The following is a 21,802-nucleotide window of genomic DNA, read 5'->3' as shown; positions in this document are numbered from 1 at the left end:
CTGGGGTGTGTTTGACGCTCCCCAATACTCGGGGAGCAAGCCGTAGCTTGGCGTCGGCGTAGATCCGCGGAGTAACCGAGAGAAGGAGCTCTTCACAGCCTACACTTTTATGCGGGATGCGCCAAGATGGCGCAAGTGTGGAGCGAAACGCTGCCACGGCAGGGAAGGTCTCCGCCGGCGCCCCAAGGCGTTGGGCCCCCAAGGTGGCGGTGGCGGTGGTCATGGCAACAACGGCAAGATCCGCTCTGGTGTCGGGCGTTGGCGTGGCGCCCCTGTCTGCGGCGACGACGCGTCGGACGCTGAGGCTTGCTGGACGCCGATGCCTGACGGGAGGGCACATCCTTACGTTGCATCCGAGGCAGCCGCTGTAAACAAGGCGCCGAGTGCATAGCGAGCGCATGGCGGCGCCAAACTTCAGCCCGGCCGCGATCTTTTGGGCAGGAAGAGCTCCGTTAAATGCAAATCGGCGCGAGAAGAGGTAAATAAAGGGAGGTCTCTATGCAGGACTCGACTTACTACAAGCTCGACACACAGATACAGACAGACAGACAGACGGTCGTGGTGCTATCCTACCGAGCGGCTGTGCGGCCTGCCTACATGGAGGCCAGGCACGCGTAGTCCCCTCCCGACGGCGGCTGCAGCGACGGGAACAGGTAGTGCGGCGCCTGGCGCAGCAGCGCGCTGGCGCCCACGTTCACGGTGTTGCCCAAGAACACGGGCTCCTCCTGACGCGGCGCCGCCTCGAGCGACGGCAGGAAGTTGTCGATCCACTCGAGCGAGTCCACCTCCTGCTCGCTCAGCGGCGGCGAGACGAAGCTGCTGGCGGACTGGCAATACCTCTGCGGCTCCACGTCGTTCTCCAGGAGCATCATGTCCATGTCGGTGGGCGACGGGAAGGGGCGGCCGCTGCCGTACGGGCCGCCCACAAGCATGGCGCTGGGCGCACGGGGCACGCGGATGGCGATGTCTCTCTTCCACGAGCTCTTGCTCGGGAACGGCTGCGGCTCGAGCTTCAGCGGCTCGAGCTTCAACGGCTCGAGCTTCATGCTGCTGGTCTTGGCCAGCGCCGACGGCACTGGCACTGACATGGGGCGCGGCTTGCGCGGCGTGGAGCCGCCGCTCTTGCTGCTGCTGGTGGTGCTGGAGTGCACCGACTTCTTGCGCGTAATGCGCCACGCCAGGTCGGGGCGGTCGCGCAGGAAGCAGTCGTTCGAGAAGGTGCAGACGACGGCCTTGGACTTGGTCCACTTCTTGAAGCTGAAGTAGTTGAGCTGGCGCTGGAAGCTCGTGTACTTGCGGTGCTTGAAGTACTTGGGCAGCACCTCCTCCATCATGCGGTCCATGTCGAGGATCTCGAAGGCGCGGCCGTTGGACGTCCAGCGCAGGATGTCGTCGCTCTCGGTCTCGAGCATGCGGCGCAGGCTGCGCAGGAACGGCGCCACCTCGCGCGGCTTGGCCGCGGCAGCGGCCTCGAGACTGAGGACGGGCGGCAGCTTGTCGAGGCCGGGGACGTCGAGGCCGGAGAGCATGCGCATGGACGAGGGCGAGCGGGCTTGGTCGAAGCGGAGCAGATTGGGGAATGGCCGAGAACGGAGAGACCAGCGCGCGGCAGCAACAGACAGGACTCTCGGTGCGGCGCCGGCTGCCACTTCAACGAGTGGGATGCGCACATAGGCCGCGGGCACCATCCGATACGGGGCATACGGGCGCCGCTCGCGCTCGCGCTCAGCAGGGTCGGCTTCGGACGAGGCACGCTGAGCTCTATCTACCTTCGGCCGCACGTGTGCTGGCTGCGACGACATCTACAACCACGATATCCGACGCTAGCGGAGGTGGTTGCTGTGCACTGCAGGCTAGTCAAGGCTATCGTAGCCAGTCCGAGTTGCGGCCAAGAGCGCGAGACGAAGAGGGCAAAGGCTTGGGCTCAACTCTGGGTCGAGTGGGACGCCCGGTATCATGCCACGGGAGACCGCCGACCGCGGCGCGGACGGCATCGTTTGCAGATTTGCGCGGCGATCTTAGTCGAACGCAGCAGCGGGCAAGGCCAGCAAGCAGTGCTGCTGGCTCTGGACGAGACTCGCTCGCTGGAGGTGGCATCGTTGAAGGGGGCCAGCCGGCCGGAGCGGCCAGAGCGGGGCCCACGCAGGAATGGGTGGCGCGCGCGCGGGCCGGCTTGAAGCGCTCGAGTGCACCGCATCTTCCCTCGCACGACAGCGTGCAGTAGCTGATGCTGATTCCTGCCCACGGCGGAGTTGAAGTGGCAGCTACGACGGCGTGTAGCCATGACCATCGCGGCGTCGACGGCGACCCGAGCCTGTCCGCAGTGGAGGGACCCACCCCGGCAGAGGTGCGCCGCCTCACTCAGAGCCGGGCGGGCTACTACGCCCCGTGCTAGCGAGCTTGTCGGGCCCAAGCTGAAGATACTGAGTTCTCCGCGACAAGCAGAGCGCGTTTTTGCGTGTCAAGCTCTGAGCGCCAAAGCCAACGCCGTTTCTACGGTCTGCGCGCATACCTGTGTCCTGTGGACGAGCTGGTGGGCTGCTGCCGGCCCTCCTTCGCCGCCGACCGGAGCTCTTGGCGGTATCGCTGCTGAAGGAGGCTAGAACGTTCGCGCGATGCCCGTGTGGGGCCTTCAACGCAGAGGGGCAAAATCAGGGCCGCGCGAATTTTTCGGGCTCAACGTGAAGTGCGCGGGGGCACCGGTGCCAGTCACCCAGGCGAGGCACCGGCAGTTGACAGCCGCGCGGAACGGGGCCACTAGCCTTCGGCGAAGACACCGGAGCCGAGCTCCGGGACCGATAGCTCGGTCGTTTCAACCCAAGCACCGCAACATTCTATCTCGCTAGTAGATCGGGCTCGTCATCGCTTCGATTTCTCGCGCGTTGCTTCAAACAGGTGGTCGCCATGGGCGGACGTGCGTGCCGTGCTGGCCAGTCCGTCCTCCTACCCGTTGCCCTTGCCTGATGCTGATTCACCTGACTCAGGCTGCGCCTCAACAGGGTGCGGACCCTCGCGCCGGGAAGGCTGCTCAACTCCGCGGTGGTGTCAGGAACAGAGAGGGCTTGGCCACAGGACCAGTCAAGTCAGCGCCTCAACTGACGCTCGCGTCTATGGGACGGCGGACGGTGGTCAACGTTCGTTTCGCGCGGTTTACTTGCTGCGCATGGCAACACGTCCGTAATCCTCTCGGCCGTTCGAAGTCGAAGGCTGCAATGCCCCCAAGCACCAATGCGCTCCGAGCTACAGCAGCGGCTGGCACCGCAGGTGCTCGCGTCATTGTGAGCGATGGCTGAGTCACAACACCTGGCTGAGCTAGCCGCGACTGTTCGACAACTTGCTGCTAGTTTTGCAAAGGCAGGTGCGGGTTATAGCAGCTTGGTCAGGCTGCACCACGCTGTCCGTGGAGAGCGACCACGTCAGCGGCAGCATAAGACGTGAGTTGGGTCGTAGGCTTGAGTCGGGTGGCGTAGGGCGTTGCGTCACTGCACTCTATGGAATATTTCTTAGTGAGGCGTGATCAGAATTCACGAGAACTACTTTTAGAGCTTTAAGTCATGGTTTAAGTGGGATCTACCATGTTGTACTAACTAGCAGTCGAGTTGTACAACGCGAAAACGCAGCGACATAAAACTGTAGAAAGAGAAAATGAGCAGTTTGGGCGTTGGAAGGAACCTAGGATATTTTTTCTTGCGAGAAAAAAAATCTGCGTCGAATAGGTAGACACAAGCGTCTTGGTATCGTTGCAAATAGAGATCGCTACGTTCTTATTTTAGTTATATTTTAATAAGAACGTAGCGATCTGTATTGGCAATGATAAAATAGTGAACACAACATACGTCGAAGCGCATCTTCTTTTTTTCAATCAATGGTATCATTGTCAAGATAGGTGCATCCGAATGTTCAGTGCACAATCAAAACCTCCAGCGGAGTGTTCTCTAAGCCGAACCCCTCAAAGTTATCGCTCAAGCCACAACCCACTGCATCTTCAATGAAAATCGCGAATAGAAAACCTACCCCAGTAACTCGCTCCGGAAACAATACTGGTTGAATTGAAAAAAATCAAGCATGTAGCATTCATCGTTCCATCAGCAGTGTTATCAAACCAGCTTTTGGTGTGATATCTGCCGTGATCAAACTGATCGTACCCATGCGGACGCCAATTTTCATCGAGCAGGAGGTTCTGCCGTGCACTCTCCCAATAATCAACACCCATTAGTCCTATATTGTTGAAGCAATTGGCGAGCTTACCACCTCTGACTCAAGTCTTATGCTGCCGTTGACGTGGTCGCTCTCCACGACAGCGTGGTGACAGCCTGACCAAACTGCTGTAACCCGCACCTGCCTTTGCAAACCAGCAGCAAGCTGTCGAACAACAGTTGCGGCTGGCTCAGCCAGGTGTTGTGACTCAGCCATCGCTCACAATGACGCGAGCACCTGCGGTGCCAGCCGCGGTGCTGTAGCTCGGAGCGCATTGGTGTGCGCGTGCTCGGTCTCTCTATTCTCGGCCATTCTCCAATCTGCTCCGCCCCGACCAACCCCGCTCGCCCTCGTCCATGCACATGCTCTCCGGCCTCGACGTCCCCAACAAAACACCACACGTCTCCAATTGCCTCGAGATCTACGTGTACACAGAATGAGGTGAGTGAAGGAGAAAGATAATTAGAAATCCCTGGGGTTTTCTGGGTTTGAGGACTCGTTAGCGCTGGCAATTCTCATTTTTTACCACACTACTTGTGAGTCTTGTTACGATGGTTTACTAACCCATCTTGCTGCGCTGAAGCACGTAAATGTACACGAAGTGCAGGGAATCGCGAACATTTAGCTCCCAGTGCAGTTAGTCCAGCTCGACGAGCACGTTGCCGTCCGTCACAAAATCGTCCTTCTCACAGAAGAGCTCCTGCACTTTGCCATCTTTGGGGGCGCGAATCATGTGCTCCATCTTCATGGCCTCCATGATTAGCAGCGGCTGGTCGGCCGTGATCGTGTCGCCGTTCTTCACCAACACCTTGATGATTTTGCCGGGCATCGGCGCCACAATCTTGCTGTGGGCGGCTGAGTCGGCGCTACCCTCTGCAGGTTCGAAAGACGGCAAGGGAATGTGGAACTTGTACTCATAGCGCTCGCTGTTGTCGTCGCAGAAGAGGTGGAGATCCTGGTTGTGAATCACAGCCGTACCCTTGAACGTGCGGTTGTCCACTCGGAATTTGAAGTCTCCGTTCACGTCGATTTCACCGCTGACTTCAAAGCTGGCAGCCGGGCTATCGCCACCGTTCAACAACACTTGGTACGTGTTCTTCGCCATACACTTGACAGTCACCGAAGCTTCATCGTCGTCATGATTCAGCTGAAGGTTTCGTTCGAGTGTTTCTAACGAGCGAAAATGTGCTAGGGAATCATCGGACCAAGGCGAGTGCAGCTCGGTACTAGTGTTTCCTGCAGGGCGGCGCCTGACCTGCTCGAGAAGAAGTAAGGTCACAGCCCCAAGAGCCTTGGTATAAGACGGATACGTTCCCAGGGATCCAAGAACATCGTCACCAAACTTGTTGAGAAAGCTTGTATCAACACCTCCCTTCCGGAATGCTGCGTGGTCAGCCGTACGAGCCACAAATTCGATGTTTGTAGGCAGGCCCACGATTTGGTACTCATGAAGGGCTTTGACCATCGTGTCCAAAGCAGCTTGGCGGTTGTCTCCATGCACGATCAGTTTGGCAATCATGGGATCATAGAAAATGGACACTTCATCTCCTTCGATAATGCCAGTGTCCACGCGAACGTCCTTAGATGTACGAGGCAAGCGAATGTGCTGCAATGTGCCACTTCCGGGGAGGAAATCACTAGGACACGTACCAAAACACTGGTAAGTAAATTTTGACCAACAACACGTAAAACCAAGTAAACCCAAAACGTACTTGTAGGGATTTTCAGCGTAGATGCGAGCCTCGACAGCGTGACCGTGAATCTTCAGGTCCTCCTGGCGGATCGGGAGCTTCTGCCCCGCAGCAACCTTCAGTTGCAGCTCAACCAAGTCCTGCTGGGTAATCATTTCGGTGACAGGGTGTTCCACTTGCAGACGCGTGTTCATCTCCATGAAGTAGAAGGATTCGTCCTCGTCGAGCAGGAACTCGACTGTTCCAGCTCCAACGTAGCCCACGGCCTTCGCGGCTGCGACTGCTGCGTCCCCCATCTTCTTGCGCAACGCCTCCGACATATTGGGCTGTCAAAACAAACCCATCACGTAGCATCTAGTGAGTACCAACAAAATAAAAAACATCGTCTGACCCACCACCGGCACAACTTACCGCCGGCGCTTCCTCCAGAACCTTCTGGTGGCGTCGTTGCACGCTGCAGTCGCGCTCGAATAAGTGGATGACATTGCCGTGCTTGTCCCCGAAGATCTGGAGCTCCACGTGCCTCGGCTTCCTCAGGTACTTTTCAATGAGCACGCGTCCGTCTCCGAACGAGGCCTGGCCTTCCCTGACGCAGGCGTCCAGCGCGTCCTGGAAGTCCTTGTCGTCGTCCACGATCCGCATGCCCTTGCCGCCGCCGCCCAGCACGGCCTTGATGAGCACCGGGTAGCCGATCTTGCGGGCCTCGCTCTGCAGCGTCTCGAAGCTCTGGTCCTCCCCGTGGTAGCCGGGCGTCACGGGCACGCCGGCCTTGATCATGATGTCCTTGGACGCGCTCTTGGAGCCCATGTCCTCGATGGCGCTGACCGGCGGGCCGATGAACTCCACGCCCGCGTCCTGGCACGCGCGTGCAAACGCAGCGTTCTCCGACAGGAAGCCGTAGCCCGGGTGCACGGCCTCGGCGCCGGACAGGCGGCAGATGTCGAGGATCTTGCGGTAGTTGAGGTAGCTCTCGGCGGCGGGCGCCGGGCCCAGGCGGTAGGCCTCCGTGGCCAGCTTCACGTGCTGCGAGTCTGCGTCCGCGTCGCTGTAGACGGCCACCGTCTCGATATTGAGCTTCTGCGCCGAGCGCAGCACGCGCAACGCGATCTCGCCGCGGTTGGCCACCAAAATCTTGCGGAAGCCGCGCGGAGCCGTGGACGAGGACAGCGCACGAGCGCCGCGCAGGACGGCACGCTGGAGACGGAGGGGGTGGAGGCGCAGCATGGCTGGCGCGCGGAGAGCTGCGGAATGGCAAGGACGATCGATGGCAGTGACGCCGGGATGATACCGACGATGATCGGCTGCTCACCAGACGACAGAGGGCCCGGGTTGAAGTAGCTTTGACTTCAACTACAAGATAGGAGAACGTGTGTGATTGGAGGAGAACGGGGAAATTCACGATAAGAGCAGCGTGAGCGGAACATGTACGTCCATCTATTGGTGGATATTGACACGGAGCGTAGCGATTGGTGGAGACTGTCACGAAATGTGGCGGCGATCACCACTGGGCCGTGTACGTGGCGAGGAGCGCCTGGTTGACCGTCGGACACGGGATGCCGGCACCGTGCAGCAGCTCGGTCGAGAGCGTCGCGTCGAACACCTTGTCGCTCTGGAAGTAGACCTCGAACGAGTCGATCCCCGCGGCCAATTTCTGCGTCTCCAGCGCGGCGTCCGGCTGCGCTGCCGACTGCTGCAGACTGCGCTTCCACTCCGCGTACTCGACTGCGGCCAGCGACTTGTTGCTCAGCGCGGCCGTGAAGAACTGGAAGAACGCGTCGCTCTTGACGGGCAGCGCCGGGTTCTGGATGTGCAGCGTCTGGCCCAGCGCCTCCACTGGACGCAGCGCCGCGAAGTGCACGATAGCACGCGCGGCGAAGTCCACTGGCGTCATGTCGAAGTACCAGTCGGAGCGAGCGGGCACAGCCCCGAGACTTGCGCAGCCCTTGAGCAGCAGGTAGATGAAGTCGCTGGCATTCCACTGACCCGTGCGAGACGACGGAGCCATGTTGCCCGGCCGCAGAATTGACACCGGCAGGCCGCGCTGCGCCGCCTCGTGACACATTCGCTCGGCCACCCACTTGCTCTGTGCGTAGCCATTCTCGAGCTGGTCCGAGAGCTCGCTTAGGTCGGCGGTCTCCAAAAACTTGGGCGCTGTGAGCGTGGACGGGAACACGCCGTTCGTTGAGATGTAGTGGACGGGCTTCACGCGGGTCTTGGACAATCCGTTGGTCACAGCAAGACGCAGCACTTCCTGTGTTCCCAGCACGTTCACGCTTTTCAGAGCCGAATAGGGCTTCACCAAGTTGACATCTGCACCGTTGTGCAAGATCGCATCGATCTCTGTTGCCAGCATCTTGAAGTTGTCGGCGTCCAGACCTAGAAGCGGCTGCGCGAGGTTGCCCGGCACAGGAACCACTCGGTCCTCCAGATGAAACTTCAGTGCTTCATCAAGCAGGGAAAAGTCCTTGAGCGCTGTCTTGATGCGTTCCATCGCCGCATCTTCATCGGCCGCACGGACCAGGCAGAACACGACGCTTGTGGAGTACTTCAGCAGCGCGTGCAGGATATGCACACCGAGGAAACCAGTCGCACCCGTCAAGAAAATGTTGCGCGGAGGAAGGCTCACCATTTCTACACGGTAGCGACTGTAACCAGCCTTACGCGTGGGGGCTGGGTAGATCGAAGCGTCGACCACAGCTTCTAACGGTAGAACCACCTTCTTCTTCTCGGTCTTCTCGGACGTGACTGGAGCATTGCTTTCGCCCGTATCAGTCAACGACTGGTCGATTCGCGACGCGATGGCACACAACTCGGGTGAAGAGAGGATGTCTGCCAGGGTCAATTGAACCCCAAAGATGTCGCGGATACTTGAAACGAGTCGGGTTGAAAGCAAGCTGTGACCACCTACGTCGAAGAAGCTTGCTTCGCGGTGCAGTACGCTGTCATTTTCAAGACGAAGAAGGTCCGACCAAATGGACGCAAGTTTCTTCTCGGTATCTGTCTGAGGCAGATTCTTCGGGTCCACTGACAAATCGATCGATTCATTGCGTAGTTTCTTGGCTTGCTCAATCGAAGGCATCTTCTTCCGGTCCAGCTTGCCGCTTGCACTGTTAATGGGAAGTGCATCAAGTTGCACGAATATAGACGGGATCGCGTAGTGCGGGAGCTTTTCCTTAAGGAACTCGCGAAGGTTTGATGCGCTGGGAACCCTTTCCCAGTCTTCTGGCACAATATAAGCAACCAAACGCTTATCCTCGCCCTCGTCACCTTCAGTGAGCACGACTGAAGTAGACACCAAAGGGTGTTGAGCCAGCGCCGACTCGACAGCACCAAGAACAACGCTGTATCCACGAATTTTCACCATGAAATCGCAACGTCCAATCAGTTCAAGATGGCCATTCGGCAAGAAGCGTGCACGATCACCAGTTCTGTAAACAGTCTCCCCGGGCACGACGTGTTTGAGGAAGCGCTGTGCTGTTTGCTCCGGGCGGTTTAGGTACCCGATAGCCAAACAGGGACCACCAATGTACAGCTCTCCAGGTACTCCCACAGACACGGGTTTAAAATCGTCATCGAGCACGTAGGCTTTCACGTTGGGCATGACTTTGCCACAAGAGGCATACTTGGTGGAGAGCGAGTTATCGAAGTCGCTCATTGCAGCTAGGTCTACTGCGCTCACATCATGACACTCGGAGACGCTGTAGAGGTTCTGCAACTCGCATGTAGGGAAAAGGCGAACGAAGCGATCGCGCAGCTCCAGCGTCACCACCTCACCACAGAGCCAAACCAATCGCAACTTTGAAAGTTTCTGCAGCAGTACCTCCTTCGAACAGGTGTCAAGAATCAGTTGTAAGAGTGACGGCGTGAAGAGAATGCGAGTGATACTGTGCGTGTCCAGGTAGTCCACGAGCTTGACGGGGTCGTAGATGGTGTTGTCAGGGATCACGTACAGAGGACGGTTTCCAAGCATCGGACGCAAGAGCTCCCATACGAAGAAAACATGACAGGCCACTCGATCGTCTTCTTTGTAGGGGCAGTGAGTGAGGCGCCAATCGTAAGAGTGGACAGCGCCGCGATGCGGACAGCAAATGCCCTTGGGCACACCAGTAGTTCCGGAAGACATGACGACGTAGGCCAGATCATCTGGGTGTGTACGTATGCGATCCAACGGCATCGTTGGGATATTTTGCTGGGTCAAAGACTCAAGCCATCCATCATCCAGCTCCAGTGCTTGTTGCCATGCCGGCAGGCGGTTCCGGAACTTCTTCTTCGTCAGTACAATGACCGGCTTGGACTCCTCCATGACGCGCTCAAGGAGATCCGGGGGGTACACGATCTCCAGTGGCATGTACGCTCCACCAGCCTTCAACGCGGCGATGTACGCGATCACAAACTCGATGCAGTGCTCCATAAAGATGCCCGAGATGCTTCCAGGGCGTATGCCTGCGTGGAACAGGTAGTCAGCGAGGCGTTCACTCTGCTCATCCACTTCACGGAAAGTGAGCGTCTTGCCCTCGTAGTAGACGGCAATGGCATCAGGCGTCCGCTTCGCAGCCTCTGCGAACATGTCGTGCAGGCACTTTTCCGATGGATACGGCCCCATCTTGGCGTTCAGCCCGTCGATGAGCGCGCGTGACTCCATCACGACGATGGCGCTCACAGCTTCCAGCTTGGCAATGAAAGACCTGGCAAAGGCCTCCTGGCTTTCAGTGCTCGTGAGATAGAAGTGTCCGCCCGGAAACAGCTTCACGTCGAACTCGGTGCCTTCCCCGCACACGTCCTTCCACTGTGCCAAGGAGTCCTTAGGGGCGGCCGGATCCTCCTCGCCACCGAACACCGTCACGTCGGAGTGGATCTTCACTTCCTGCTGCTGTGTAAACCATTGCACGACGCTGTTGTGCAGCCTCAGATCAGCGCGCAGCGCCGTCAGCAGCTTGTGCTTCTGCTCGGGGATGGCCAGCAGCTGCTGGTCGGTGCCTCCCCACTGCTGCAGCAGCTTGAGCAGCTCCGCGTCGTGCTGCAGCACCGCCGCATCGTCGTAGAGCGTCCAGCTGCCGGGCCCCGCAGCCCCCGAGAGGAAAACGTGGCGAGGCGTCGAGAACTGGCGCCGCTCCAGCTCGTGCGCGAGCGCCAGCGCCACCAGCGCGCCCAGACTGTGGCCCGCCAGCACGAAGGGCTTGCCGAAGAAGCCGCCGCTCAGCTGTGCGCAGACGGCGGCCACGAGCTCCGCGACGGGGCCCTCGCCTTCGCTCTCCCAGTCCACGCCCCACAGCTCGACGGCCAGCCCCGCCGCGCGGAAGCTCTTGCCCCACTCGAGCGCCAGCGTCCGCGAGGCGCCACCCGCGTGGGGCAGCGCCAGTACGCGCAGCGGAGCCGCCTCCGCCTCTTGGAAGCACGTCGCGGTCACTCGCGGCGCCATACTCTGCGTTGATCTATCTGCGTGGGTGGGTTCGGGTGGGTGAATGAATGAATGAACCTGGGTGACGACGTGCGTTGGCCGAGTCGTCACTTTTTGCGTGAGAGACAACCTTTCGCAGCTCGTGATTCGCGCGGCGAGTGGGAAAATCCGCAAAGGATCGGCTTAGACGGGGATTTAGACTTGAATTTCGTGTTTCGGGCTTGAACACGCGGCACCAGCTGGCTCAAACACGGCATTTTCGCTAGTCGGTGCTGGCGTTGGCATCAAGCCAACGGCTTGTAGTAATGCCCACATGGGCGACAGATGTGCTCAGTGGTGACAGACAGCGCGAAGGGAGATTGAAACACTTACGGGGATTGACAGGCATGCATTGGGATTTCGTCTATTCTGGGGGAAATGGCCTCTATTTCGAGGCAAATGCAGGTTGGCCCAGCACTGCTCGTCGGGCATCACGGGGAGGACGGCTACTCTGTGCAGTGGGCCCGCGTGGAGCTTGCGGTGGTAGATGATGGCGGAAGAAGGCGCGGTAAGATTGAATGAGATAACTTGCAGATCTCCCTCCGTCAATTGCCGCTGAGTTGTTTACAAATGTGTCACATGAAATCCTCAGGATGCGGCGTACTCGGACGAGGAGTTTGGTTCGGAACCTGAGGTCGACGCAGGCTACGAGGAGTTTGCCGAGGAAGACGAGGAGACTGATGAAAAGCAAGATGGTGTCGAGCAAGGAAGCCCGAGGGAGCCTGGCGAAGAGAATGTGGATGGCTATGATGCCGAGTTCGATGAGGATGACCCAGCGGTAGTAGTCGCTGGACCGCCACCAATTGAGGTGACTGGGGTTCCAGTTGAGAGCACACCCGCAGGTGCAGATGACTTTGCGGGTGATTCACAGGAGGATGCAGAACCGTACCACGGTGAGTTTGATGAAGACTCGGCAGTGGTTGATGTCGAACCTCCAACAGAAGAGAAGAATGTGGTTGCAAGTGAACCAACGCCCCCTGCCGCCGAAATGACACAAAATGAGGATAGGATTGAGAAAGTATCACCAGACCCCGACGATCAAACCGGCGCCGTAAATGATAGTGAGGTTGAGTACTCGGTTGATTTGGAGCACGAAGTCGCACCAGCTCCGCCGGAGAACACCATTCTCTCCAGAAACCTCGGTGAGGAAGCTGTGAGTCCTCGCAGATCTAGTGTTCCGTCTCCCGTGATTGCTCGAATGACCAATGATTTCATGCCTAAAGCTCGATTTGTTCGAGCTGGGAGCATGCCGCTTATGCTGTCAACGGCGCCACGCGATAAGTGGATGGACTCGATTCCCCAGGAATTATCCCCGGAGAGGCAAGGCCGGGCCAGAAAGCAAAGTGCTTGCTTCCCAGTTCTAGAGGAGACTCCACCACAAAATCTGGCTGAAGAGGAGACAAACACAGAAGAGGATGAAAATGGCGTCGAGGATGATAATAATGACCCCGTGTCAAATAACGCCGCTAGCTCTCGTGCACGGGCGCAATCATATCGAGATATACACAGTGACAAGGTAGTTGTTCCTGCACGAAGGACGCAGTCGCTATTCTACGCAGGATCCTTGCCTCGTGTTGAGGAGGTTCATGTATTGGAAGAAGTCGCCGATCTGCCACAGAGCCAAGAACGCGACGACTCCTACAGCGAGGACAATGGGAGTTATGGTGAAGCAAGTCATGACAGCTTTGAAAGTGACAATGAAAACGACGAAATTCAACCAACGCGGGTAGAACGTCCCAAAAATGGACCAAGCACGTTCATGTACGAAATACCTGATATCGAGAACACTGTCGGCAACCACGACATAGGCCCAACAGGACTCAATGGCGAGGTCGATCCAGACTCACCAGTGGTGCAAACCCCAGATAGTGCGCCAACTCCAGAAAAACCGGAGCCACCCCGTAGCAGCCAAAACGATGACGAGTATGCTGACGAGATGGAAGACGAATTCCCCGATGATACTGAAGCGCCTCATTTTGAACGAGAGGACTCTCCGCCAAAATCTAACGACGAGCCAAGCGATTATGATGTCGACGAATTTGTCGAAGACGGACGACGCGAAACAGAAACGCTACTCCAAGAAGCTCGTACAATACTTGAGTTGCAGCGAAACGAGAATTTCCAAGCTCTCGCATCCGAGCAACAAAATGCCCCGCCAGAGTCTCTAGCTCAAGCAGAAGGTAATGGCAAAGAAGTTACCGAAGAAAAACGTGAGGACACTGGAGATGAAGCATTCGCAACTATGTATGATGACGACGACGAATTTGATACGGACACCCCACGACAGGCGACCCCAGAACAGGATACATGTGTCGGACATGATGAAGTTGGGCAGTACGAACTTGATACCGATAAATTCGAGACACAAGACTCAGTGTTGCCTCAGAATGATACGATGGTACCTGTCGAGATCGTGGATAAGATCATCGATTCAGAGCAACCCTTTGATTCCGAAGTGCCGGCCAAAGAAGTAGCGTGCACTGACAACCTTCCGGTTAAAATGGAAAACGAAGCACAACCGCCTACGCCACCAACCGAGCAACTGTCTTTGAAAGCTGAGGCAGCAAGGGTCAAGGTTGAAGCACTCCCCAGTCAACCTACTGAGGCCTCAGTGTCGACTGAAGCCCCGCTAGCAACTGTCGCTGACGACAAGGAAAAAACAAAAGCGCCAAAGGAACCGAGCCAACCTGGACCTGGGCAGTCTCGACCAGCCCGGCCTATGAAAAATGCGAGCCCAGCTGCCAAACAACCATCGCCTCCTATGAAGCCGTCACGTCCAGCAACAAACAGAACGACCGCACCTCCTCCACCATCAGCAGATAACAAGCCCACGACTACCCCGCGACCTCCACGCAGTAAAGTAAAGTCGTCAAAGCTGGATCTCCAAGCATCGCCTACAACTCCGGCCGTGTGCAATAGCCCAGCGACAGAAAACAATCCTGGCGAAACTACTGTACCGAGCCAATCACCAAGAAATCAAGAAAGCCCGCCTAAAACAAGCTCGAAGATCTCGTCACCGCGGTCGCCATCGAAATCATCATACCAGTTCCTACCTAACGAATACCCGCAACTCCCTCGAAAGGCACCAGTACCGAAGCAGAAGGTGGATTCTAAGCCATCTACGAGTGGAGAGCACGGAGGTAAACGACGATTGCTTCAGCCTGTAAGAACCCCAGCGAATCTTCGCTTCGACCTCCCAAAGATGGACAAGACAAAGCGCGATTGGCTTTTTGTCAACATGTTCCGCCATGGCGACGACCTGAGCAAGTACGATGCGTTCGTACCGCCAACGCTGCGGGCAAGACCCCCGACTTCAGGTAACCTGAAGGAGACCAAGAAGCGCCCGCTATCTGCAAGACAGGTGTATGGGAACCCGCAGACATCTCGGTTTGTTTCACCTAGTCGTAGAATCATTCAACCTCCGAACCCCATACTGCAGGACCGGGAGCGTAACTGGGTGCCTACGACGCCCCACGACTCGAAGCTCCCGCCGTACGATTCCATCCTGGACAAATACTGCACGACAGTCACGAGCCCCGTGGTCCAGCGTCAGATTTACCAGACTAGACACAGGGATCTGTCGCCTCAGTTGGCATTCGTGCTGGAGAAGCGGGTGGAGAAGCACTGCCGAAAGGGCTTCTACGACTCGTTCGGCGATGTCAGCTCGTCGTACAAGACCGAGATTGTACCAATATCTCCCGGAGATGATCGTTCGAGACAGCGACAAACGTCACCTCGCTCCCCAACCAAGTCCCCAATCAAGTCGGGGATGCTAACAACAAGCTCAGACCCCGCTGCGGCGCCTGAAGAATAGACTAATTTCCTTGTAATTCAGTTCTCTTGGGGCTGTGCGGTTAAAGTGCATCTCGCGGCGCTAAGAGCCAGCACGATTTAGTATGAACTTGAGTATTACCGGAATAAAACATCAGCAAGGCAGTGGCACCAAGCAATTGCTGGCGCCGCTGCGACCACGCCACCACCGTGTTACCCGGCAAGAAGCCCAACGATCAGCAAGTGGCAGCATCAGGAAGAATGCAGCGCCAAGATCCCGGATACAAATGTGCCGAGTGGTGGAAGCGCGATGATGTCCCAGTGTGTTACCGTCAGCTTGCGCAACGCATTGCCGACAATGACAAAGCTATGAAGCCCCCATCAGCTGTACGGTCAACAACAACCGCGAACTAATGAACACCATGGGTGCACCTCGCCGTGAGCCCCTAGATATTCTCGTACACCCTGGAGTTCCATGTGCTACTCCCGGCATGTCGACCGCGCTCACTAACTACGCCGAGCAGATGCTGGTCGTCGCGGTTCACGCGCTGTTTGGCACCAACTAGCATCATGCTAGTAGCATGTACTGTTGACCCGAGTAATGAAGTGAACCGGTTCGGACTCAACACATTTGCCAAGATGTTTATACTGACAGCATCACCCCACGCGATTATCAGGCGCGGGCAACCTTGCTCGACTGCAGCCTCTGCAAGACTCTGACGTGACCAAACTGACTTGGAATTTGTATGAACGAAACGCCCTGCTTTGATTGGCCGGAGAGCACTCGCAAATGAATTGCATTTCATTTGAATTGCAGCCTGTAAACCCCCCTGCTGCCCCCACAACCGAAAAAGACAGCGTGCTTCATCCGGCCAGACCCCGCGAGTTCTTGCCTGCCCTCCCCCTCTCCGAGCGCATGGACCAGCGCAACTACGGCATCCCCGGCGGTCGCGGGGGTCTGCCCGGCGGTCTGCCGCAGCAGCAGCAGCAACGCGCACAGCCGGGCATGCAGCAGCACTACGGCATGCAGGACATGATGTTCGACCCGCTGCCCATGAGCACCGGCATGTTCCACCAGCCCCCGGCCGTCGGCGGCCACATGATGCACCAGCAGCACCCCGGCACGCGGGCCGGAGGCATGCAGGCACTCGGCGGCCTCATGCCGCAGCAGGGCATGGTCGGGCCAGAGGACGACCTGGACGACCTCATGAGCGCGCTGGGAGACCCCGTGGGCATGAACGCGCAGCAACAGCAGCAGCAGAGCATGGGCCAGATGCCCAACCACATGTACGACCAGTCGCACCTCGTGCCGCCGCGTTCGCAGGCGCCCGGCCTCCAGGGAGGACGCACGCAGGGCCTGCCGCTGCCGAGCCAAGCTCCCCCCATGCAGCAGGGGATCCCGGGCTCCATGCACATGAACCAGATGGCCCCCAATGCCGGCGGTCGCATGGGCATTAGCCTCCAACAGCAGGGGATGGGGGCGCCGTCGCCGTCTTCCAACATTGGTGGCATTGGCGGCCTTGGCTCCAGTATCCCGGCTCCCACTGCATCCCGTCAGGCGGCCGTCGCACCCAGCGCCATTGTGCCTACCACCAAGTCTACCACGACCTCCCGAGCACTTGCGACGTCCAGCAACAATGGCGGCAGCAGTGACGAGGATGGCAACATGGCGGAGGACGACGCCCAGAAGAAGAAGGAGCGCCGCCGACAGCAGGTCCGCTACGCCTCGCGTCGCCGCCGCAAAAAACAGAAGGACGAGGAGAGCTTCCTGCGCGACCGCATCGCGGAGCTGAAGGAGCAGATCCGCATCATCGGCGGCGACCTGACGGAGCAGTGCTCTCAGATGGCGGGCATGAGCGAGCAGGCGTTGACGGAGGCGTACGAGAAGCAGATGCAGACGGTGCAGACGCTGCGCAAGGACAACAACAAGCTGAAGGAGCAGTTGCTGCAGCACGAGAACTTCGCTCGCATGATCCAGTACGGTCTGAACGCGCTGCCGAGCGACTGTCGCGACGTGGACCGCAAGAAGATCGCGGGTGTCCCGATGTGGATCAGCGACCAGATGAACCCTCTGAAGGGTCCAACGCTGGTGGTGGACCTGAACTTGTGCCACGAGGCTGTGCGTCACGCGTACAATGAGTTGAAGACGTTCGGTCCGTCTGTAAACTCGAAGACGAATGTTTGCTACGCGATGGGCTGGAAGACGGAGCTGTGGGCGGCGAGCACTTGTCTAAACTTCCGCGCTGTCCGACCAATCACTGATAAGAACATCCGCGAGGTCGCTGATGCGTCTTGGGAGATCATTACGTCCCCTGATAAGTTCAAGCGTATCTACCCTGACGTGAAGCAGTTCCGCATCCTGCAGAAGGTGACGGACGATATTGTGGTGGTGCACCGCATTGCTTCTGTGGCGTCGGATATGTCGGACCGCGAGTTCATTTCGGTGGCGTTCCGATTCCGTGATGGAGATAACTACTTTATTGGTATCAAATCTATCACCGTCCAGACTGAAGCCGCCGAGAACTGCATTCGTGGTGAGGAGTGCCAGGGTTGGATGTTCGTTGGGGGTGAGAACGAGACGTCGCAGTGGAAGGCGCACTTCCTTGGGTACTACGACGTGAAGGGTGAGAAGGATGACAAGGTGCTGAATCAGCTGGCGAATGAGGCAATGTTTGGAATGCTGCGATGGGAGAGTGAGGCCATGCACCCTCTGAGCGTTTAAAGCGGCGAGTTTTTCCCGTTTTGGTGGCCCTCTTTGCCTAACGCGCGAAGTATCTGGTGCGCTTGGCAGGGAGCGCTATTGCGAGGTCGGAGACCTACAGTTCGCAGAGGTGACTTTGCTGACAGTGCTGCACTGTAAGTTGACAGCACACCTGCGCACGACTTGAGGGAGGACGTGGCAGGTCTGAGTACATGCATAACCTGTGTTGAAAAATATGAGAAAAGAAAAAAGTGTCGATCCGTGTGTAGATGCTGGAGACTCCACTCTTTCGGTGAAGATGTTCGCGTCTGAAGATCACAGCTGCCGTGGCAGAATGTTGACGAACGTCGTGACTGTAATATGGTTCGCCCGTGGTGCTGCAAATTGCGGTGCCGAGATTCTCCACAATGCACTACGCTGACGAGCCCGCGGGCATCGAGAGTTCCCGATGCAACCGATCAAGCAAGCCGCGCGAAATAATTTGATGCTGACCCAACAAAAGGCGACGATAGGGCTGTCGGAGGTTCACGTGGCGGAATTCGTCTACAGTTTTGGGTGGTCGGACGGACTTGCGCCTCGCTTGCTCACCGAACGTCAATGACGATCCGCTGCTTGCACTTCATCCAAGCAGTATTAATACAAGTGCATGTAATAGAATCAACGCCGGCGTTTCGGCTAACGCTGCGCCCTTCGCGCTAGTCGCCATGGTATGAAGTAGGGAGGGTCCCGCTTCATCGTGGCCCTACATTCCGAGTGCATGCACGCCGCTGCTGCGTGTTGCCCTTTGCGCAATTGAAGGGCAGTGCATCCCAGTGTATCGGTGTTGTACACTGGCAATGCGCATGACCCCTGAGCTTCTTGCATCAACTAGGACACTACAAACAGCTTAAATCCAAGTAGTAGCACGCATATAAAGACAGCGCGCATGAAGGCCGTCATGCCGCCGCTGCTCCACCCCACTGGTTCCAGTACTTTGGTGAGCTATTCTTGAGGTGCTGCTCCCCGGACTGGCTATAGCGCTCCTGCACCAGACCGGGCCTCGATCCGATTTGTCGCCGGCGCGGGAAGTTGGGGGATCTGGCGCCGAGGAAATGGGAGGGTGATCCCGATCTGACCGGGCGTCTTGCGCTCGCAAGAAGGCAACGAAGAAGCCTTGGCAGCATGCCTGCACTGCACGGCTTTTTCTCGATGTTGAGCTGAGCTGACGGCGCCGCTGGGCGCGTGCCTCATGTCTATGTGGCATGGACGGAAGGATGTGCTCCGCTCGCGTGCGTGGCAACCAGGCGTGGCGTTATGCCTGCTGCTGGCAGCGACCGAACGGCCGACCAGCGCCCCAAGGCAAGACGCCTAACACTAATGGGCCCACCCGCCGCTGCTTTAGTGGGCTTAGTTGCATTGCTCCAGTCGAGCTTAATCACGCAGGGGTAAGAGAACCTCGCTAACTCGCTGGGCCTTTTTCGAAGCTCGAGCCAGAAGAGTACTGTACGTCGCGCCCCTCCCAGTCATCTGGCGCGCTTCCATTGGTCGAAACTCTTCCGAATGAATTGCAAATGAATCGCAGCCGCTCAGACGCGGGAGAAGCCTGGCCAAGCCGGCAGCACATACCAATCTGCCAGCAACGAGGAGGAGCTTCGACAGCCATCGCCCCCGCTCCCCCCCGCCTCCATCTCTGCAGCTCGCCCGCCCGCGATGGACCAGCGCAACAACCTGTACGGCATGCGCGCGGGCATGCCGAACGGGATGCCCCAGCAGCAACAGCAGCGCGCGCAGCCGGGCATGCAGCAGCACTACGGCATGCAGGACATGATGTTCGACCCGCTGCCCATGAACAACGGCCTGTACCACCCGCCGCCGCCCATGCACCAGCAGCACGGCGGCATGGGCCTCATGCAGCAAACGGGCATGGTGGCGCCCGAGGACGACCCGCGCTTCGTGGACGACCTGCTTGGCGCGCTCGGCAACGATCCCGTGGGTCTCGGCGGCCAGCAGCAGCAGCAACACCTCGGCCAGATGCACAGCCACGTCTACGACCAGCAGCACTTGATGCAGCAGCACTCGCAGGCGCCAAACATGCAGCCCGGGCGCACCCAAGGGATGCCCATGACCAGCCAAGCGCCGCCCATGCAGCAGAACGGCATGCCCGGCTCCATGCACATGAACCAGATGACGCCCAACGGCGTGGACACCACTGGACGCATGAGCGTTGGCATGCAGCAGCCAAGCATGGGCGCACCTGCCGTCTCGTCGGGCCTCGGGACACTTGGCGGACTCAACGCCACCATCCCGGCGCCCACTGCGTCTCGCCAGGCGGCGGTGGCACCTAGCGCTCTTGTGCCCAGCTCAACCAAGTCATCGGCCAGCTCTAGAGCACTCACGACTTCAAGTAACAACGGTGGCAGCAGCGATGAAGACGCTGGCATGGGTGAGGATGATGCCCAGAAGAAGAAGGAGCGCCGCCGACAGCAGGTCCGCTACGCCTCGCGTCGCCGCCGCAAAAAACAGAAGGACGAGGAGAGCTTCCTGCGCGACCGCATCGCGGAGCTGAAGGAGCAGATCCGCATCATCGGCGGCGACCTGACGGAGCAGTGCTCTCAGATGGCGGGCATGAGCGAGCAGGCGTTGACGGAGGCGTACGAGAAGCAGATGCAGACGGTGCAGACGCTGCGCAAGGACAACAACAAGCTGAAGGAGCAGTTGCTGCAGCACGAAAACTTCGCTCGCATGATCCAGTACGGTCTGAACGCGCTGCCGAGCGACTGTCGCGACGTGGACCGCAAGAAGATCGCGGGTGTCCCGATGTGGATCAGCGACCAGATGAACCCTCTGAAGGGTCCAACGCTGGTGGTGGACCTGAACTTGTGCCACGAGGCTGTGCGTCACGCGTACAATGAGTTGAAGACGTTCGGTCCGTCTGTAAACTCGAAGACGAATGTTTGCTACGCGATGGGCTGGAAGACGGAGCTGTGGGCTGCAAGCACGTGCCTCAACTTCCGTGCCATGCGGTCTATTAGCGACAAGAACATCCGCGAGGTTGCAAATGCGTCATGGGATATCATCACGTCCCCTGAAAAGTGCAAGCGCATTTATCCCGACGTGAAGCAGTTCCGCATCCTGCAGAAGGTGACGGACGATATTGTGGTGGTGCACCGCATTGCTTCTGTGGCGTCGGACATGTCGGACCGCGAGTTCATTTCGGTGGCGTTCCGGTTGCGTGATGGCGACGATTACTATATCGGCTTGAAATCTATCACCGTCCAGACTGAAGCCGCCGAGAACTGCATTCGTGGTGAGGAGTGCCAGGGTTGGATGTTCGTTGGGGGTGAGAACGAGACGTCGCAGTGGAAGGCGCACTTCCTTGGATACTACGACGTGAAGGGCGAGAAGGATGACAAGGTGCTGAATCAGCTGGCGAACGAAGCAATGTTTGGAATGCTGCGATGGGAGAGTGAGGCCATGCACCCTCTGAGCGTGTAGTGCTCTAAAAGATCACTCCAACTCCGTCCCGCCATCATCGAGGCCATCATCGACGAAATCGATCGTCAGACCAAAACACCAAATACCTGTCCGTGTGTACGCGCAGATCAGCAGCATTCATTCATACTTTACTATCAAGGATTGCAGATCGGTAGTGTCGCTTCACGCGTTCAGCTATCATTTTGCAGCTTAGTCAACTAGGAACCCAAAGAGATCGCCAAACTTGCATCATGCGGCGCCTGCTCTCGAGCTTGCCTTCAATATATCAAAATATCGTTTTACCCTAAAACCTTTATCGTGTTAACTTTTTGTGTCATCGTTCATCAGCTATCGGTGCACGTTTCCAGCTCGATCGATTGTTGCGAATAATTCGGAGCTGCGGCACGGGGAAACGTCAAAATGACAATCTCAGGCTTGCAGACCTGGATCGTGGCAGTATAGCCTATAGATATGGAAATCGATAAAAGGGATCAAGGCGCCACCACTGTCTGGGCTATCTACTGTAATGCGCCCTAGGGTGCGAGGCGTAAA

General features: G+C 57.9%; 6 protein-coding genes across 8 annotated transcripts; 3 read left to right on the top strand and 3 right to left on the bottom strand.

Moving 5' to 3' along the window:
- Positions 1-593: 593 nt before the first annotated feature.
- IUM83_01521 (HSF-type DNA-binding protein) lies at positions 594-1,802 on the bottom strand (the record flags this gene model as incomplete). 2 transcript variants are annotated; one of them, XM_067925382.1, is made up of 2 exons in its annotated part: positions 797-827; positions 916-1,802. In XM_067925382.1, the coding sequence occupies 2 exons, from the start codon at positions 1,800-1,802 to the stop codon at positions 797-799; spliced, it is 918 nt and encodes a 305-aa protein (XP_067797734.1). The 2 variants fall into 2 exon arrangements, with proteins under 2 accessions (XP_067797735.1, XP_067797734.1); XM_067925383.1 differs by having other exon boundaries at positions 594-1,802.
- A 3,032-nt stretch (positions 1,803-4,834) lies between these two features.
- IUM83_01520 (acetyl-CoA carboxylase, biotin carboxylase subunit) lies at positions 4,835-7,112 on the bottom strand (the record flags this gene model as incomplete). The annotated part of the gene is made up of 3 exons (XM_067925381.1): positions 4,835-5,834; positions 5,910-6,214; positions 6,300-7,112. 3 exons carry the CDS (start codon positions 7,110-7,112, stop codon positions 4,835-4,837), a joined length of 2,118 nt encoding a protein of 705 aa, XP_067797733.1.
- A 274-nt stretch (positions 7,113-7,386) lies between these two features.
- IUM83_01519 (Linear gramicidin synthase subunit D) lies at positions 7,387-11,307 on the bottom strand (the record flags this gene model as incomplete). The annotated part of the gene is made up of 1 exon (XM_067925380.1): positions 7,387-11,307. One exon carries the CDS (start codon positions 11,305-11,307, stop codon positions 7,387-7,389), a length of 3,921 nt encoding a protein of 1,306 aa, XP_067797364.1.
- Positions 11,308-11,812: 505 nt separating this feature from the next.
- IUM83_01518 (uncharacterized protein) lies at positions 11,813-15,139 on the top strand (the record flags this gene model as incomplete). The annotated part of the gene is made up of 3 exons (XM_067925379.1): positions 11,813-11,833; positions 11,918-12,218; positions 14,502-15,139. The coding sequence occupies 3 exons, from the start codon at positions 11,813-11,815 to the stop codon at positions 15,137-15,139; spliced, it is 960 nt and encodes a 319-aa protein (XP_067797365.1).
- An 873-nt stretch (positions 15,140-16,012) lies between these two features.
- On the top strand, positions 16,013-17,818 carry IUM83_01517 (uncharacterized protein; the record flags this gene model as incomplete). Of its 2 annotated transcripts, none has more annotated exons than XM_067925378.1 (1): positions 16,013-17,818. In XM_067925378.1, one exon carries the CDS (start codon positions 16,013-16,015, stop codon positions 17,816-17,818), a length of 1,806 nt encoding a protein of 601 aa, XP_067797371.1. The 2 variants fall into 2 exon arrangements, with proteins under 2 accessions (XP_067797371.1, XP_067797370.1); XM_067925377.1 differs by having other exon boundaries at positions 16,763-17,818.
- A 1,668-nt stretch (positions 17,819-19,486) lies between these two features.
- Positions 19,487-21,271, top strand: IUM83_01516 (uncharacterized protein; the record flags this gene model as incomplete). Its single annotated transcript, XM_067925376.1, has 1 exon — positions 19,487-21,271. One exon carries the CDS (start codon positions 19,487-19,489, stop codon positions 21,269-21,271), a length of 1,785 nt encoding a protein of 594 aa, XP_067797400.1.
- Between the last annotated feature and the right edge of the window lie 531 nt (positions 21,272-21,802).

Source organism: Phytophthora cinnamomi (assembly GCF_018691715.1).
Source record: "Phytophthora cinnamomi strain GKB4 chromosome Unknown Contig14, whole genome shotgun sequence".
Taxonomy (NCBI): Eukaryota; Oomycota; class Peronosporomycetes; order Peronosporales; family Peronosporaceae; genus Phytophthora; species Phytophthora cinnamomi.
The sequence above is the reverse complement of the archived record's forward strand: the minus strand, read 5'-3'. Positions and strand labels throughout refer to the sequence as shown.